The sequence below is a fragment of the Athene noctua genome, chromosome 2 (assembly GCF_965140245.1).
Source record: "Athene noctua chromosome 2, bAthNoc1.hap1.1, whole genome shotgun sequence".
NCBI lineage: Eukaryota > Metazoa > Chordata > Aves > Strigiformes > Strigidae > Athene > Athene noctua.
The window spans coordinates 44,679,782-44,698,727 of record NC_134038.1 but is presented as its reverse complement, the minus strand read 5'-3'; the positions used below and the strand labels follow the sequence as shown (position 1 = coordinate 44,698,727).

General features: G+C 37.5%; 1 protein-coding gene across 8 annotated transcripts in view; it reads right to left on the bottom strand.

Annotated features, from left to right (window-relative positions):
• Nucleotides 1-4,299: 4,299 nt before the first annotated feature.
• The window catches only part of ST18 (ST18 C2H2C-type zinc finger transcription factor), a 170,424-nt gene continuing 155,777 nt past the window's right edge, over nt 4,300-18,946 (bottom strand). For all 8 annotated transcript variants that reach the window (XM_074898970.1, XM_074898969.1, XM_074898964.1 and 5 more), the window contains 7 exons: nt 15,334-15,396; nt 15,158-15,238; nt 13,880-14,101; nt 11,703-11,791; nt 10,114-10,217; nt 7,705-7,848; nt 4,300-6,894 (listed from right to left, as the gene is read on the bottom strand). In XM_074898970.1, the coding sequence (XP_074755071.1) occupies nt 6,754-6,894; nt 7,705-7,848; nt 10,114-10,217; nt 11,703-11,791; nt 13,880-14,101; nt 15,158-15,238; nt 15,334-15,396 (844 nt within the window). In that variant the 3' untranslated portion in view covers nt 4,300-6,753. The remainder of the gene's footprint in view (nt 6,895-7,704; nt 7,849-10,113; nt 10,218-11,702; nt 11,792-13,879; nt 14,102-15,157; nt 15,239-15,333; nt 15,397-18,946) is intronic.

Here is an 18,946-nt window from a genome sequence, read left to right as displayed (position 1 = left end):
CCTCTTCTACAGAACAGAATCTGTAACAGCTGAGCCTCCCTCCTCTTCCCTCTTACCGTGAATCAGAATTTTTGCTCTCATGGCAATCAGCTGATTTTTCACAAAATCTGTAGGACCTCCGTTATTTAAATAAAAATACTTCTGCTTTTACAAACTTTGCTTCTGTTGTTTTGAAATTTAGCTTCTGCGTTTTGAAAATTTAGTTTCAGACTGACCAGCAGCACTCACTGGAAGATATCTTCAAGGGAGACGATGTAAGAAGCATAGGAATAAAATGAGGACTTAGGAGGGGAAAAAAAAGAGCTAAACCTAGATGATGGGCTGTGCCTAAGAGCTGATAGAATTTGAAATAGGAAATGGGATCTCTACTGAACCTGTGGCCTACAGAGCAGAGCCAGTTCTGACAGGCAGAGGAACTAAACCAGAGGCAGCAGATCTGACTGCCTTAGCTGCTACCATGCAGATCCTCTGAAAGACAGAGGATAAAGTGGTTGCATCAGAGTTAAAATGACAACCATCAAGGATTTAATATATACTGTGATGCTGCAGGTATCTCTCATCAAACACAGCAATTAGTACTGTAAAACTGACAGTATCCTGCCAGTCATATATTAATAGCTGTGATATGCTTTCACACATGTGCTCTGGCTCTTTCTCCCTCGCCGTACATGCACACATGTACTGCATGTTCTATGTAAGACTGGCGTTGCTCATTTGTAAAACACTTCAGAGTATGTGGCTCATTTTCTTGTTTCACAGATGTGAAAACAGAGCTCAAATCAAGTGTCTTGGCCAGTAACCCAAAAGGCTGAGCAGGGCCTAGAGCCAGGTTTCCTGAGGTGTTGTATCATCTTCTGCCATCTGGGAAACACAAAAGATGTCCCCTCACAGCCTTCAGCATTGATGGTCTATGTACAGTGCCTTTGCCACACGTGTCTGTGCAAAGAGCTCAGTTCTTCAGTCTATGGAGATGGCACTGCATTTTTCTCCAAAGAACTTCAATTCACACACATTTTCCTGGTAGGTTTTTTTAAACCTTCATTCCTTCTCAAAAATATTATTGACCAGATATCATGATTAAAGAAACTGTCTGTCTCCCAGTTCTAGGCAATTCCCTTCCAAGGGAATTAAGCTCATCCTGCTTCTAAAGGATGAAATGAATTTCATCCCAATAAATTTGAAATCAACATAGAACCTGGCTCCTAATCCAGATTTTACTTATTGTGTTAGAAGTAAGCAGGGGGGTGCACATGAGTTGCTACATATAACTGTAATTAAAGAAGATTGCAGGACAGATACTTTAAGCCCCATCTCCAGCTTCAGCAGCAGTGGCGCGGAACTGTTTGGATAGATGATATATTCCGTTAAAAAAAAGAATGAAGTTCAGTCCTTTGTTTTTTCTTCTTGCTTTATTTCCCATCAGAACCTTAAAAAAGGTGTGCACAGACAGTAAAAGAGGAATTTAATAAGGGTCAGAATTAGGTCTCGGGTAGTATCAATGATGTTTTATTCTTCAATACCTGGGTTGAGTACAAATATCCACCTGGAATTTTATGGTGCACTGTACATGCAAATAGGTGTTCACGAGATGTATATAACAATTCTATGAAACAGTAATATGAAAACTTAGTAGCTAATCGTTTGAATTGGCTAGAGAAGGGAATTTTGAAAAGACCCTGCTTGGCAAAAATAGCTGCACATTCATCTGCTAAAAATGAGGCCCCTTCAAGGAACATGAAGCTGGGCACCAAAACCAGGTTTGGAAAAATCTTTGCAGTAACAGTTTTAGGATAAGATAGCAGCAACCTAAACAGTAATTTTTATCACATAGCTGAAAAGTCCTGAGATTTACTTGGACAATGTCACTGGGAACATTTGTTAAGAATGAAATGCAGTTGAAGCAATTTGTACCATGAAGTCAGACAGGAAATCAGACTAATCCTTGATGAAATTATGTGTAAGCTTGGCTGTCTAAGACTTACTAGAGCAAAAGAGACAGAAGAAAACCAAGCCAGAATGAGATATCGAACGGTACTGAAACTAGGTCACTGTCCTACAATACACAAAAGCTTAATGGAGCTCTGTCATCCCACAGTATTTTGAGCAAGGACTTTGTCTGGTGCAAATCTCGTAGCAGCATCCAAGTCATACTGTTGCACAAATCGTAAAAAAACCTTTAAGCACAACAGAAATGCCAAGACAGGTAGAACGTATGGCATTGAAGGAACATGGGAGGAAACAAAGGGTGTGGCTTCTGTTATAACTCTGCATCATTTCATGATAACAAATTCCCATCAAGAAATCCTGTGACATTAAAAAAAAAAAAAGACTAATATAATGAACAGGCGCTGAATGGAAAAGCCGTGACATAATTATATAGATACACTAAGCCAGCAGGAGAGAAGAGGTGCTTAATTAGTAAATAGAAATAAGATTACAGTAGAAAACAGAATCTGTTTTCTATACTTTAGTCTCAGAAAACTTCATCTTGATTAGTTAAGAGACAGGACAGACTTTCTGAGCCAATCGGACTGCAAATGTTAACTGTTCTTGATCCCTTTCCTTCTCTTTGATATTTAAAGCTTCAGTTCCATTCAAGTTAATTCAATCAATAGAATTTATGCATTTTTACTGTATTGAGCACTTTTCCCCCTTCTATAGGCATAGATACAGAACAATTATTAACAATGGAAACTTCAGAAGATGGAAATGGTTTGAAAAGTTATTTCAAGGACATTTTTTGTTGATTTCCCCACCCCACCCCTCCATCGCTTATGTTAGTTTAGTAATTAATATGGTTTAACTGCATTATTATTTTTAATCGAAAAAGACCGTAATTTCAACACTGAAATAAACATTATCAAAGCAAGTTGTTTAAAGATGAATGGAGGAACAGTCTTTAAATAATAATAATTTAATCAATTAACTGTGGATATCATATATCCTATTCAAAACCACTAAGAAAACTGTTTCTTTGCTGACAGTCCCTGTCTCAGATTAGTGGCAACATGTGAGATTGGAACATTGTTTTCTTAGGTGTAGGTAGAGCCCTCCCCCAATGTTATAAACAGCAGATAATCAGAATTAGTATAGATCTTCAAAAAAATGAGCTGTGGGGAGCTGCCTATCTGACAACAAGGCCTTCTAAATTTATAATTTTAATTTAGGCAGTCAGACAAAATGAACATGTTGGCCTCAGTCTTTATCTGTTTAGCATTAAGGCACATTAATAAGGGAGACCTCTTTTTGCTTCATCTGTGATGTGTGAGACTACCCCATTAGTGTCTGCTGACCTGAAGGTCTACAGCTAAACTAATTTTAAAGGACCCTGAGAAAAAATACTATTTTATATTCATTAATAATTATTAAGAAATATTACTTCAGTAACAATTAATTAAGAACCATTTCATGCTGTCCTTGGATAAGTGTCCTAGAGCAAAGAAAACTCTGAACCCCAGTGGAGCAGAGCTTGCCAGGACAGGTCTGTCTCCATCTCAACTCTTTGCTGGGAAGATGGAAACTTGGCAAGATTTGTGAGTATCCAGGATTCATGTCATGATCCAAATTTTGAGCCTCTGCTCCATTTAAATGCAGGACACATCAGTTTCTTCTAGTGTCAGAGTCCATTTGGGTTTATCTGGCTATGTCTATTCAAATAAATAATTACCAGCTATTTTATGGGCTTTAAATTTACCTTATTTTCTAAATGAAAATTATTCTTGGTCTATCTATGGGAAGTTGGAATCTGAGACAAGAAATGCTCCTCAAGCCGTTAGCATTCATCCTAAATAAAGCTGGCCTGTTTTCACTACAATGAGCAGTGAAAAAAGAAAGTCTATTAGATACTGGAAATATTGTCTTTCTAAAACCAGCAGATTTTTATTTGTGCAACGTCTAAGCACTGCAAATCTCAGCAGAAAACTACACTGGAACAGTGGGCGGTTCCGAATTGCTGGAAACTTTACAATGGCTTTTATGTTTAAACATCATTTAGCAGCTGTTAAAGGTCAGCACAAATCCTGTACTTTATCAGTATGAATGAAGTCTACAACTGCCAAGAAAAGAATGCATTAAATAATGCAGTGATTATTATCTTAATGTTTTTTGTTTTTTTTTTTTTCCTTCAGAAGTGAAAAAGACCTCTTAAACAGTTCCATTTTTCTCCTTCTTATTTCAAATTGACAAAGTAAAACACTAATTAAATTATTTATACCAGAAATTTACTTACAGGGATGACACATTTTGTACACAAAGCAAGTTAAACATATGACACATTGTATAGTGCCAGGTGCAGTTGAGAAAGTGTAATACAAGTTGGCATCTAGAGGCTAAAAAACCCGACAAACTTGCTGCAATGTTTCATTATCAATTTTATTTCCTACCATACACCAAATGTACAGCACAGAACACAATTTTGTTGTTTTGATGTAAGAAATATTAATTGTATGAAGAAACAGTATACAAACTACTCCAAATTAAAAAATGCATACATCATTGCTCTTTACAAAAGGTCTAATTTACAGTATAGCTCATCAATGCATTTAAACACAAAAAAAGAAAAACAAAAAGAAAAAAATCAGTGCACATTACAAAACACATCAAGTACAAGGGAGGCAAATAAATACAAACATACTTCACAGAACATCCTGAGCAAACAACCAAACACAGATAAATTAACCTGAAGCCATAGTAAATCATAATAATAAATACATAGGTCAGTAAGAGATTTTTTTTTTTTACTTAAATAAAATATATAACAAATTTGTTAAAATATTTAGTAAATTAAATTTTAGTCTTTGTAATGAGTGAACTCATTTTGTATGCATTTAACAAGTATAACAAATGTTTGCTTTTTGTTTTTTAGCAAGAACAATAGCTTTAATAGCAAATTTTTGTTTGGTGTCCTCCTATTTATATTAGACAGCACATATGGTAGCTTTTGAAAAATCGATTTAAAAATAAACACAGCTCCTAAGAACATACATTTCCCCCTGTCTAAACTAAGATCGGAGAGTTGAATCAACCCTCAAAGGAAAAGCAAGCCCCACCTAATGCAGAACAGTGACCACAGTGCATGAGAGTTGAATCACTTTTGAATAGTACTTTTGTGCAGGAACAGTAATAATATAATTGTATATGTCAAGCCTGTGAATGCCATCATATTCAATCTAAATATAAATGAGGCTAATAAAAATAAACACTTTCATTATAGCACGGAGAAATTAAACACACGCTAGATCCATGTATACATTTACACTGAGGCACATATGCACATGAGGTGTGTGTGCATACAAAAAAGGCAGTTTAGCTGGTTGTTTATACCTTTTTCTTAAAAAAAATAAATATAAAAAAAACTTTTGAAATAATGCTTAATTACTTACAATCCCTGAAATAGACATTGCCTCTGTTATAGCAACCGCTACTTTCTGACAGATTCAGAAGGTCCACACCCAGGCTAACCAGATACCGAGGCGCACGCCAGCACCTCTGCGCAAGTGCTTGTCTGACTGCACCTCCGTCTGTCTGTATGCTCTGTAGCACTTGGTACCCTACCGAAAGACTGGTAACAAGTTCAGTATCAGCCTAGTCTTATTGAAGAAGGATGGGAGAAACCAGTCACGGTGTTGCTACCGTTCGTTCAAAGAGAAAAGCAACCACCGTTGTGCTGGAGGGGTATTATTCCTCTCCAGACTGCTGCCTTCTCAGCTGCCGTTAAGTTCAAACCAGTATTAAATGCCATTTCAGGGGAGATGTGTTTGATTCGTTATGTACAAAGCCTTCAGCTTGGGATGTGTTTGTGTTTTTCAAATCCAAATCCATAGCAATACTGGTCACTTGGTTGAAACCTCAACATCTCATACTAAAAAAGTACCAGTCCTATCAAATTATCCTTCTTGTTTAGAGATAATTGTCATTTCCCTCCATGAGCTAACTCTGAAAAAAACTGCAGTGGTAAAATAAATCTGAAGTTCTCTTGAAACATTTTAAATAATCATTCGCATAGGCTAAATCACACAGCCAAGTCAAGTGCTTTGCTGATTGCTATATTTCATTATTGCTAACGTCTTCTTTAACACACTGTTTTCCAGCATACTGTGCTTTTAAGAGCCCAAGTTCCCCACTAGTGGGCACCATTTATCTTCTCATTCCATGCATCTTCACATCTCATGTTACCGCAAACCCATTTCTGATACAAAGCCATTATAAAAAAGCAGGATGTGAGGAAAATAAAACTAGAACCACGGTTCAGTCATTTGTTACTTTCATAGGTTTTTTATCTTCCTGTACAAACCCAGCAAGTTATTTAATTTACAGTATAACTTTTCAGTCTATTTAAAATCCCATTGGAAAATAAATTAATAAACACATTTGTAAAAATATGGCAGGCCGCAAAAATGCTGTTAAAAGATAAAAAAAACAACTCTTTGATTAGAAATAAATAAAAAATATAAAAAATAGTCGCACACACTTTTTACATTCACTTTACAAAAACTGAGTGCAAAAGAAGAAAAAAAAAAAGGAATTGTACTGAAATAAATACAATATACTAACAGAGTGCATTGCTGTTAATACAAATAGTCTGTTGTGTTTTTATTCTTTTTTTTTATGTCAGCTGGGAAAAAATTAGTGCAATGTTGCAATTGTAAATGCAGCATGGCAACCTACACCCCTTAGCAGTACATGAACTCCTAACAGATCCATCTGGAGTTTACTGCTGTTAAGTAATTTCTGTTGCCCAGCAGCTTTCACATCCTACACATGGATGCCCTTCACTGCCTGTTTGATACTTTCCAGCAGAGCTTTGCATTCGGGGGAATAGTCCCGTTCCAGATTGCTGTACATGTCTGTGAGTGTATTTACATATGCTTCGAAATTCTGCTCACTGATTGGCCCCTAAATGAAGACAAAACAGATTATAATTGTAGGAGAGAAAATTAAGGCCAAAAAACCCCAAACACCCAACTCCAAAGCATGGAAAAGCAGTGATATAGCAACTGGGGAGAAGTTGTAAACAGGGCAGCCATCCAAGTTAATGGAGGGGTTGTAGAAATGAAGGAAGCTGCATGTGCTTGAGGAACCATACACTCTCCAAGCAAGAAAAGGAGTTGGAGATACTATCATCAGTGTAACTTGCTTTTTTATTGAGGCCCATTTGATTCTGGGATTGTGGCTGATGTCCATAACTGTCCTCACCTAAGCTCCCAGGGGTACTCCTGAGATTGGGAAAGGGGACTGCAACTCTGGATACCCAAGTACCTTTCTGGATTTGGCCTGCATTTGCAAGTAAGACATGAAGGACATGGAGTTTTTGAGAAGGTAGAGCTTTCTTGGCTCCAGAAAAATCACCTGTATGAAACATGTTAAATTTTGATCTAGTGGCAGAGTAAATAAAGATTCTTGGTGTGAAGTTTTCACTCTTTGTGCAGGGTGGACATTCAGAGAGGGAGATACAAGGGAAAAAAAGCCTGTCCTGCACAGCGTGGTACAGGGCAGTGATACCAGGGCTCATTCAGTCCTGGAAGCAACTGTGCCTGCTATTACACAGATTTCATCATCCAGTACCTCTGCAAAGTAAATTAGGCTAAAAGAGCTGTCTGCTAATGCAGCTCTAGTGCTCCTGCTGGTCCCTGAGCTTGCTCATCTGCTTCAAGTGCTGGCAAAACAGTCTCAAAGAAGGTGTGAAGCTGCTGGTTGTGGTCTTACCATCTGTGGAAGCTGAATGTCAGCGAGGCTGGAGATGAGGGCTTGGCTTAGGCCAGCTAACTCCTTCAACAGGCTCTCGTTGTTCTGCTCTATGAGTTTGTTCTCTTCTTCTATTGTTTTCAAATTGCTCTCCATAGATGTGATCTAAGAGACACACACAGGCACAAACACACAAACAGACAGACCCTTGGCAGTGTTAAAAGTGCAGTTTGAACACAAAATGGCAGTTGCATGATTGTGAGAGGGGTCTGAAACTCAGGTATGGGGCTTTTTAGGGTAGACATAACTTCTCCACAGAATATTCACAGCAAGAAAGAGGTCGTATTTGCTCTGAACTGATGGACTTCACTGCTGATTCACAGGGAAACCGGGCAGCGAAGCACTGGAGGGTGCCCTGCGACGGGAGGAGGGAAATGAGCCCAGAGGGGAAAGTCAGTCTTGAGCTGGAGTGGAGAGTGTGACTGCAGGGCTGGCAGAGGAGAGGGGAAAGGAGGCTGATGTTTACATTGCTGTCCTGCTCTTACAGCATCCCTGCTGATCGACCACAAAAGCAAGGGCATGGGTATTAGCTGTTTGCTACTTTACTGCCCTGCTCCTGGGAGGAGGGTAGAGCTGTGGGATGCTGGGATTAGCGACAGGGCTGGCACTGGAAACAATAAGAGAGAAAAACAGAGTGGGAAAGAAACAGGGGTTGAGTGCACAATGGTCATCGCAAAGAAGATTTCTGACCAACAGAATGGAAACACAGAGGTTTGGAGACAGCAGGAAATGGTATCCTTTTAGCATGAGAGCACTGGGAATATACCCAGCTCTGACGGCTTATATGTCAAAGGCAGTGCTGAAAAACTGAAGGCAGCAATGGCAGGACCTGGTTCTCCTGCCCAGCTCCTCACCCCACAGTGGAGCAGCAGGTCAGAACCAAGGGCTGCCACCCCTGTACCTGGCCATGGTTCCACAATGAACAGAGTGATGGAGTCACGTCCTTGGCTGTTATGCCCACCCTCTCCTCATTAGGATGCACATCACTGCGCTACTTAATTGTCTCTTGCTGTGGTGTTACTTCCCTTCTTCACATGCTGTCCCCAAGGGGAGGAACTCCTTTTTGCCCGCCTGTGATCCACTACAGCCTCTCCTCTGGAGGGTGCTCGCAGCAGCCTAAACCCTGGCCAGGCTAGATTGAAAGGAGATAGAGCAAGCCATGTAGGTGGTGTGCTGTTTCAGCTGTAGTTCAGCTCAGACTTTGCTGCTGAGGCTGCCTTCATCAGGGAGCAAGTCAGAGAAGAAATCTGACTGCATAAATTGGGCAGATAGCACAGCGATTACCAGCGAGAACTGAAATAAGTGTCCTGAGACACTGAAAACACATACACACACACACTACAATGCAATGTGGGATGGATATTCCCACAACTTTTGCAGTGTGAAGCCAGATTGTTTAGATCCAGCACAGGTGGCATAACCTTCATCCTTATTTAGATGATAGACATGGTGGTGGTTATAAAACCAGCATGAATCAGCACTGTATAGATTCTGGTGTGGTAGAATTACAGAGGGGTGTGATTACACCCAATTTGATTTAGATCAGTTTAGATTTATACTCAGATTCCAGATCTCATTTAGGAACTTTTTTCTTAAACTCTTATTCTGAAAATATTGAGCAGGCTTCTGCTCTTGCTTTTACCTAGTCTGCCCAGGTGAACTCCCAGGTACATATAGGAATGTCTGTAGGGATGAACGTTTTCAGCTTGCTCCGTAGAACAACTATCATCATCTTAAAGCTAATTTAATTTTGCCAGCATACAAAACAATGAAAGATAATTACTTTTTTACATAACTCCTGTCAAAATTGTTTGCTACACAGATTAGCAAAAGGCATCAATTCTTTACCAGGTGTTGCCTGGAGGCAAAATTCAAACTATTTGAATAACTAACAGTGGGTGAACTGGAGAGATTTTCTTAGGTACACATAAGAACAAAATCAACCCCCATTAAGAGTTAGAGTGTTCTGGTAAGAGATAATAACCTCCCTAAAATGGGTTCTGACCACAGTAATAGGATTCTTCCGTTTGGTCAACAGAGGTTTGGTCAACAAAGGAAAATGAATGTTTTGTTTGGTAAATATGATTTTCCTGCTTGCCAAGATTAGCTCCAAACTGCCCTGAATTTGTCACTCCGCAGATCTTCATGACAATACCCAGGAATCTGCTGCTTATTTACAGAAAACAAACAAACAAAACCTGACAAAAAAGCATATAGGATTCTGGTACTTTTAAGTGCCACAGAGTGATGGGAAAACAAGTCCACAGGGGACTAACTTTCTTTAAACATAGCATTTACATAGCATTTAATTTATTTATTGTGTTTAAACATAGCATAAGATAAGGTAAAACTTGTATTTTGATGCCATACCTGGGTTTGAAGTTTCATCATGTCAGCTTCAATTTTAAGATTGGATTCATTCAGTTCTTTTATTTCCTCATCCAAGTGTCTAATTTCTTCATCACTCTCAATACCTACAAATAGTCGAAAATACCAATATGAGATTTAAAGTGTCCATGTGTAAATGGATATATGAGTAACAAGCTGCATTACCTGTTACCAAACAAGAGGATGATAACAAGCTTTGGATCAAATGATTGATCGTTAAATTGCATCTTACTTTGCTTTCAGTAACAAAATTGTTTCATAGCTATAAGATATCTATATGAGCTGAAACATAGAAGAGGATTTCCAAGTCTTTCTGTCTCACAATCTTTCTTTCTAGTGCAGCAGACAACTACAAGCTGGAGGATACAGAAAGTAAAAATTGCCCAGAAAGAAGAAAGTTTATCATAAAATGCAAGGGGGTATTTACAATGATGTTTTTTCTTAATTTTAAAATAAATGTAACTGCAACCCTTCTTTTGCAGGGAACACACTAACATCTCCATTAGTATAACTGCTGACTTTAGTAAGCTCATCTGTACCTGCTTCTGATCTTGCAAGTTCTGTGGGAGAAAAATCTCTGTGCAGAATAACTTCAAGAAGCACAGCCTTAATTACATGCAATATATAGTGAAATTTAAATAACAGCGAAAGAGAAATTGTCAGGAAGCCAACAAGCATTACAGAAAAAGAAGGAAGGAAGACTTTTACATCCCCACAACTAGGGATGCAAAGTAAAATAATCTTCAGGCCTTTAATGAAAGCCTTGTCCTGAAAAATACCAAGCAGTTACAGCTGCTGCTCTATTTCTGCTCAGTATCACTCTGAGACCAGCTCTGCCTGGAGATTTGTGCCACTGTTGTTACTTCTTTAAAACCTATAGCCCTGAACAAACTCTACTGGGGAATCATGTTGGGAAATCTGTAAGCAGCAGTCCCTGCCCCAGTGATAACATGGACACTTGGACGCAAATGACTCGTTTGCCCAGCATAACACAACCCTTTTCCTCAGCAGTTGGAGGCATAAAGACTAAGTTCCCTAAATCCTGGATCAATGCCCAATTTAGAAAAGCATGCTGTATAAGAAAGAAGACTCCTACATATTTCCTCGTATATCAATTCTGTAATTGTTCCTTTACACTTACTACACAGGTTAGCAAAGTTGTCCAAGTACTGCCCGGAGTACTAAACCATGTAGTATTCAAGTAGCGAGCAGAGTCAATTTCTACACACAACATTTATCACTTCTTACCTTAGTCATCAGATACCTAAGTCCTCCTGATCTGTAACTAATAATTTGTTAGCAATAAAAATATTAAAAGCATCTCCAAATGAAAAAATAAAGCTCTGAGAGAAAATGAGAGCATACCCTCAATGTTGAGTTATGATGATGTAAATGAGAAGAATTTTATAATCTCTCATGCAAAGATTTTTGTTATTCAAGATTGTTATTGCTAGGGACAACTGAAAGGAGTGAGAATTAATGCCAGAACGGCAGAAAGGGGCATAAGTATAAATGGGAGTCAAGGCCCTTCTATCTAAATAAATGTCATCATCTTTTACAAATCTCCTTACCACCACTTGCTTTAAGCTTGATAGTCATTAATTCTTCCGAAATTTTGCCCTTTTTTATGGCTTGTGCATTCAGAGGACAACCAGACAGGCTGAAACAGATAGGAAAAAAAACATTAGCACCCACTTGAAAATGGCAACAATCCTTTCAGGCAATATTATCATGCACTTGGACAGACCTCTGTACCTAAGGTCACATCACTATCTCCATTATAGCATAGCTTCAGGGAATGACATAACTCATAAAGAGCCATTTAACTGTATATTCCAGTTTGAAAATTGGCACAGAAATCTCAACCTATAAGTAAACAACTCTTAAGCATATTTTAGAATAATTAAAATAGCCGTGGCAGCTACTGTTAAGTTATGTTAAGTTGCATTTACAGAATTTTTCAAGTTCCAACACTTATAAATAAAACCTCTCAATTGTTTTTATTGAGGGCTTGTACTCCAGAAGAGAGGGGCAGTATGGTCATTTAAAATGGCAAGTTTACTATAAAAAAAAAAAAATTAGTTAATGGGATGATTTCCACGGTGCACAACTATTGAATCATTTTGTTGATACATAATAATGATCAATACAATAATAAGTCTGGGTATACCCTATAGACTGTAATAGCTTTTTTGAATGGTTCTATTATATAGTCAGTTTGCTTTTTAACCACTGTTCACACTAAATTACATTTTGCTATTTCAAAGCTTACAATTTCATCAGCTGGTAATTATCTGAGGCAATTTTTATAGCCCACTAAAGGGCTAAGATGAATTGCACTGTCTTAATACTATCTTTATAAATAACAAAGAAGAAATGCCCATATGCTGAAGAACTGGCAGAAGGATTTGTATTCAGATGTAGCCAAGTAAAGAATGAAGAAAAATTTTGTTCCACAGGAAAATGGTTGATTTGTGTGTGTGTGTGAAAATTAAAAATAAAAATCCTAACAGACATGGTGTTTTTCACATTATATATATTAAAAAAAAGCTTTAACAGTTAGCTTCACACTTGCTTAGCTAAAAGCTATAAAGGGAAACATGCTGCTTCTCCAGTTAGAAAATGCTGCTTAATATCTCTGCCCAGAGCAGATAACTAACTGGAAGAACGTCTCAAAGCCATGGGTTACTTGTTAGGTTTCAAGTGTGCTAGGGAAGGGTATCATATCATAAAAGTAAATTTACAACTTCATTTTAACTAACATGATCTTGAGTGTGATCCAGCCTTAGGTAGGACAGAAATCATCTGTCATGTGAGTTGCAAACAGCTAGCATACTATTTATGTTATTTGCTGGAAGTTATCATATTGCTTAGCATGAGTTCATTAGCCCCAATTTACACGAGTGTCCTAATGTGAAGACTTTGACATGGGGTATAGATCACAAAGTTAAGATAGCACTGGACTCTGAATTTTTTTGTTACCTTGGACATTCTTTTGTTGGAGAAGTCGGTTCAGAGTGTTAGAAAGAAAGCAAAGGAGGCATGGAATATGGACTTAATTCCTGTCACAGACAGAAGACCAAACTTTGCCAGGTACTAATTAAGTTTCTGCAGCCAGATTCTTAGAGTAATATTGATTGAACATGGTCAAATATACTAGCGGTTTCACAAAGATATAGAAAATCTTGGTGTTTACTTTTACTGGTTATATGCATGATTCCTGTTTTGTAAGTATAGTTTTCTTCATAAAATTGTTTTAACTTCAAGCTTGGGTAATCCACTGAGTTCTACATGTTTACTGTTGTGTGGTTCTAGCTAGATAAATTCAAAATTTATGAAAAGCTTTTCCACTGGTAGAAAGATTAAATTAATGCAGCCATTGGTCTTGCTAAATAAACCTTTTTTGATTACATTTTGACGATATTTGCATTTTCTGTAAAAGATATATAGATACAACTCCATATTTGCTTAGGAAAGAACTCTCTTAAATTTTAAACCATATAGAAACTGTGCTAATTGGAAGAAAAGACCTTGGAAAGTCAAGATGCAAGGGGAACATAGAAAAAGTGGTAAAAGTTGATCCTAACTCTCTGCAAGTTATTCTGATCCATATTACCTCAGTTGCAACGTAAACTATGTTGTTACTTAAGAGACTTCAGCACAATTTATTCAGACTGTAACTTCGCATGTTGCCAATTCAACAGTGGAATGTTAAGGAAAAATGAAAAGAGAAAACACAAAGTTATACCTTCTGTGGGTGACAAAAACATTATTAACATGACCCAGCCCGTTGCAGCCTGGCAAAGGACAGTGTGGCAGCTCTTGTTTGTTCAGTTTCCAGGATAGTGAAGACCCATTGACAGGACTCTCCTTCTGTCTCTTGGCAGCCAAAGGACAACCAGAAGCAGTGCGATGAGAAGTGTATTTACCTGATATGTGACCTTGGCCATCACAGCCTATCACTGGACATCTACAGAAACACAGCAAAAGAATCCCCATTTTCACTGGAGAGAGCAGGCAAAGACAGTGTCAAGAAAGTCTGAGAAAATAATTTCAGCTGCCTGTGCCACTTTCAATTAACAGATTAAGACTTGTTCCCTGGAGGCACACTGTACCTGAGCATCCAATTCATGTCAAGCTGAGTTATTTGGGTTCAGCTGATTTTAAGATTAGACAATTTAAAATACAGTCATACAGCCTAAGAAACTAAAACATTCATTTAGATAGTATTTTACCAGAAAAGAAAATTGAAATTCTACCACAAGCAATAATTCACACTTGTACAAGTGTATGGAAAGTCAACATTCTCTCCTCTTTATCTAGGCTTTTGGCATGAAGCTGAGGATGGGTTCCTATACCTGGAAAATTTGTATCACCTCATGCAAATACTTTCAAAGAAAAGTTTGGGATTTTTTTGTCTGTTCTGTCAGTGTCATACAGCCTCTCATAGATCCTTATCTGCTATTAAGGACAACATTGTATGTAACTAAATCTTCATATCTGTATTCTGGTAGTTATAATTTACTTATTATAATGGAATATGCATTAAAGTCAGGAATGTAGTGAATCTCTGTTGAGCTTCCAGTTTTCACTTTAAGTGAAATTTTAATTTTCTTATAGAGGGAAGACATGAGATTTGCATATTTTTAACTTCTCAGACATATTTTGAAAGCGTCACTCTGATTTAAGTCACTGACATGTTAATATTTCACCACAAGCAGAAATAATTTGTTTTCCTTCGTTTTGCAAAATTTTCCAAACAAGTGGCACTTTCATAGCACAGTTTAAAATAATTGGACCAATGCAAGCTGATACAGCAATCCTTTCTAACTATTCAGGCTCCATAGTTGGTGATGGTCTCCACCAGCTTCTCTAGAAAAGAAACACTTGGTTTGATGCCAGCTCTAGGCCATATTATCACATGGCTCAGATGAAGTGGATCTTCTCCTATGATGCCTCAAGTCCTGAGCTCTTACAGGCTTTTTTCCCCCCTTCACTGGTGGTAGACCACTGCTTTTGTACTTACTTAAGTTCAGGGTCTTCTTTTTCTTCCTTGGTAGGAGTCACTTTGATACCTCCTTTTCTGGCACGAGGACAACCAGATAAGCTGAAAGAAACACACAGAACAAAAGCCACCTCTTTCTGCTGCTGCTTGGTGAGAAGCCCGAGAGCTGCAGCCCCATGTGATGGGACAGTTTTTACCTTCTGTGGGATGCATAGTTCCCTGTCACATGGCCAGAGCCATCACAGCCAGGTGTCGGGCACCTAGAGAATAATACAGAGAGCTTAAAAAATATGGCTTCAAGGGTACACACTAAATAACATGTACCTTCTGCATTTTGTCTAGGGTAGAAGAAAGAACAGCAGAATTTTTGGTGAATAATTAGAACTAGTTCTTTCTGATTTTTTTTTTTTTTAAATGAGCATATTATCCTTTATACTTTCATATATTTTTTTTATTTTATAACAGAGTTTTAGTAAGGAAAGAGAAATATATTGCATCTGATGTGTAGATTTAGTTAGCTTATAACACTGTTTGCATCAAACATTTTTCCTTGTACAGGATCAACATTATTAAAAAAAACCAGCAGCTTGATGTAGATCTATTTATAAATTTACTGTTACGTGTTTGTTATACATGTAACATGTACATAAATGTTACATAATGTTTTCAGGTACAGATATAAATAAGTATTTATGGAAGGAGAAATGGAAGCAAAGAAGCAGTTTTACTTTTGGGCATCAGAAGATGATAACCAGAATTTGAAATTAATAATTTGTATACTCTATGCCTGTAAGCATACAACAGGACCATATCTTTCTACCACTAGATTCAAGTGGGTATTCAGCTTGACAATTGGATTATGCTTATGTCACATAGTCTCTGTGTGTGTGCAACAAACAAGCCTTTTCAAGTATGAATATTTGATATTGATATTTGATATTGATACTTGAATATTCAAGTATGAATACTAAAACATCCATAGAATGAAAGGAAACAAATCTGCCTGTTACAGTGGTCTGGGAGGGTGGGCTTCTTGCTTACTGGTTATATGAAGAATGTTCTCAAAAGCCTACTGGATTTAGTAGGTCTTTCCACTGACTTCTGTAGGGTTTCGAGCAGGAAGGTGACACCTTCCATCTCAGTTCAGATAACTGATTTTTTTTTTTTTTTTTTTTATTTGAGGGTATTGTATTTCTTGTGTGGGTTTTTGTTTAATTTTGTTTTGTATGTTGGTTTTGGGGGGTTTTTTGAGAAGAGAAACACACCTCAGCACGCAAAGTAACACAAAAAAATTATTTACCTTTAGAAGTTGTGCCAGCCATTTCTCTGTTTCTGTATTATACAGCACAAAGTTCTTTACTAAGCATCCCTAAGGGCCTTTTGAATGCTATGATTTTTACAGAGAATCAGAATTACAGAAGGGGTTGTGCCAAGTAATCTTGTAATGAACCATTAAGGAAACTTGCACTGTTCAATGCTCTCTTAAGGGTCTCAATTGTTACTGAGTCTTTCCTGAGGTGAGGAGATGGGTGATTTAATCTAGTCATTGGTAGACTGCCATGGAAAACACCTATAAATATAATTGTAATATCACATCTGAGTGTGCAGGTGTATCTCTTCACAGAATATTTAAAACTATTTTTCTGCGAACAATTAATTTGTCAAAAATGTGATTATTGGATGTGACCAAATTTATTCACTGATTCAAGTAGAATTCAGCAAATAATTTCAACTGAAGAAAGGGGAGACTTTTTTTTCTTTAAAGACAATGTCAAAACATTTCACGATGATATTTTCTGAACAAAATATTTTGGCAGAATGACATGCCTCACACTGACAGTGAAGGTAGAGGTATAGGCTGCAGAGTGCCAGATATGCTTGACTGTGTAGAGCTAAATGTTGACCTGTCTAAGTGTGGGACAAGGACTGGGCACAGTGTCATGTGGAGCAGGCAGCAAGGGCAGATGTCTGGAGAGTGTGAATGCTCACAAGTAAATCCAGAACACCTGCCAAATACTATGAGTATTAATTTTGGCTACTTGTTTTATCAGATGATCACAGATGGACGAGCTGTCCGCATAGACTGGACGTGGATTTTAATTCAGTAAGAGCTCTTTGTGGGAGACATTCAGATCTGATAGTCTGAGAGTTATGGACTTAAAAAAGACACTGAACTAAATTTATATCTCTCCATATGTATTTACCACTTCTCACAGCATCTGGATTTCACAATCAGAGTTGAGTCCAAGGTATTCTTGAAGTAATTAAAGATTTGAGGCCGAGACACTATTGATACTGATGAAATCATAAAATGTTATTTCAGGTGGATTACTGACAAATTAGTAAGAAGCTTCACCAGCCAGACTCCTAAGCTTGACCACTGGGTTGGGTTTTCAAAATATTGGTTATATCTTTGCATGGATTGTGAAGTTCCACAGCACAAGATACACCAACAGTATATTGCCTTACAGTCAGTAATACTGTGGATCTTCTTCAGCTTTTAACTGGCTGATGAGTTTGGACTGGTGCCACAACTTAGAGTCATCCTTTGTTTTGGATTTCTCTGCAGAGCCACAAAAGTCAGATTTACATTGGAAGGCCAGAGGCCTCAGGAGATCAACCTAAAAGATGTCAACTCTCAAGTGGGTGTAGGTTACAGATTCTTTTGCAATTCATCAAGTTTGTTTTCCAATAACAGATCTCTCAGGGATTTCACACACAAATTCTTATAAGTATACATTGAGTACCTGCTATTTTGATCCCTTCTCCAAGAGGGTTACTTTATGTTTAGGTAAATGAAACATAAAATCAATACACTAAGCTTCAGATCTAGGAGCATTTCTGGTACTTTTACTCCCTTGAAAGCTCACAGATGGTTGGATATGAACTTTAGTTAAGGCAAACCCACAGAGGTCAGCTGAGAAAACTATTGCCTGAAATATGTTACACTGCCTATGAAATATAAATCAGTACCAATGTGTTGTGTGAAACCTATCGAGAACAACTGCTAGAATCTCTTCTAAAACTGACATATAATCACTGAAACAACTTGTCTAAGGATAGGACTGACTGACTACCTATTCCTTAAAGTTTCTGAACTGTAAGTAAATATCTTTCTAAAATATACTTCTAAAATTCTTTAAGGCTTGATAAGCAGCTATTTGGTGAAATAGAATAATCAGTCATAATTCTCCCTTATAGCTTTAAAATTGATGCGTCATCAACAACTTTAGTATGTTTTAATTTGACCTCCTTAGATTGCTCTGTGCAAGCAAGAATCCTCAGATGAAAATTTCCTGAATGTGACTGAAAGGCTCACTTTATGAACAGATCTTCCTTATTTCCAAACTGTAAATCACATGGAAGCCTTGTATCTTTGCTGGCTTAGAGTTACATATTTAAAGCCAAAATCTTATCTTGATTCTGGCAAATGAAACATGAGTACCATTTGGAAAAAATACACAGCTTTTTCATATTCATGCCTAACTGCATGAGGGTACTTTCACGGTCTGATTCTATGACCATTTATGCCCTTTGCTCTCATGGCAATAGTAAAATTAACTATTGATAATACCAGTGTATGCATGATTGCAGTTTTGTGCGTGTGATTTGATTTAGCCAAGACTTATCAAAAGCAGAAGTTTGTTTGAAATTTCACCTGAACAATGTTTGCAGGAAGCTAAAATAAGGTGGTACATTTGAGGAAAATAATTTTCTTGAGCCCTTTTTCCTTTTGCAAATTGTCTGTGAACAGATTTTGATTTTTGCTCTTTTTCTAGTTAATTGAAATTAAATGCTAAGTGCGTTATG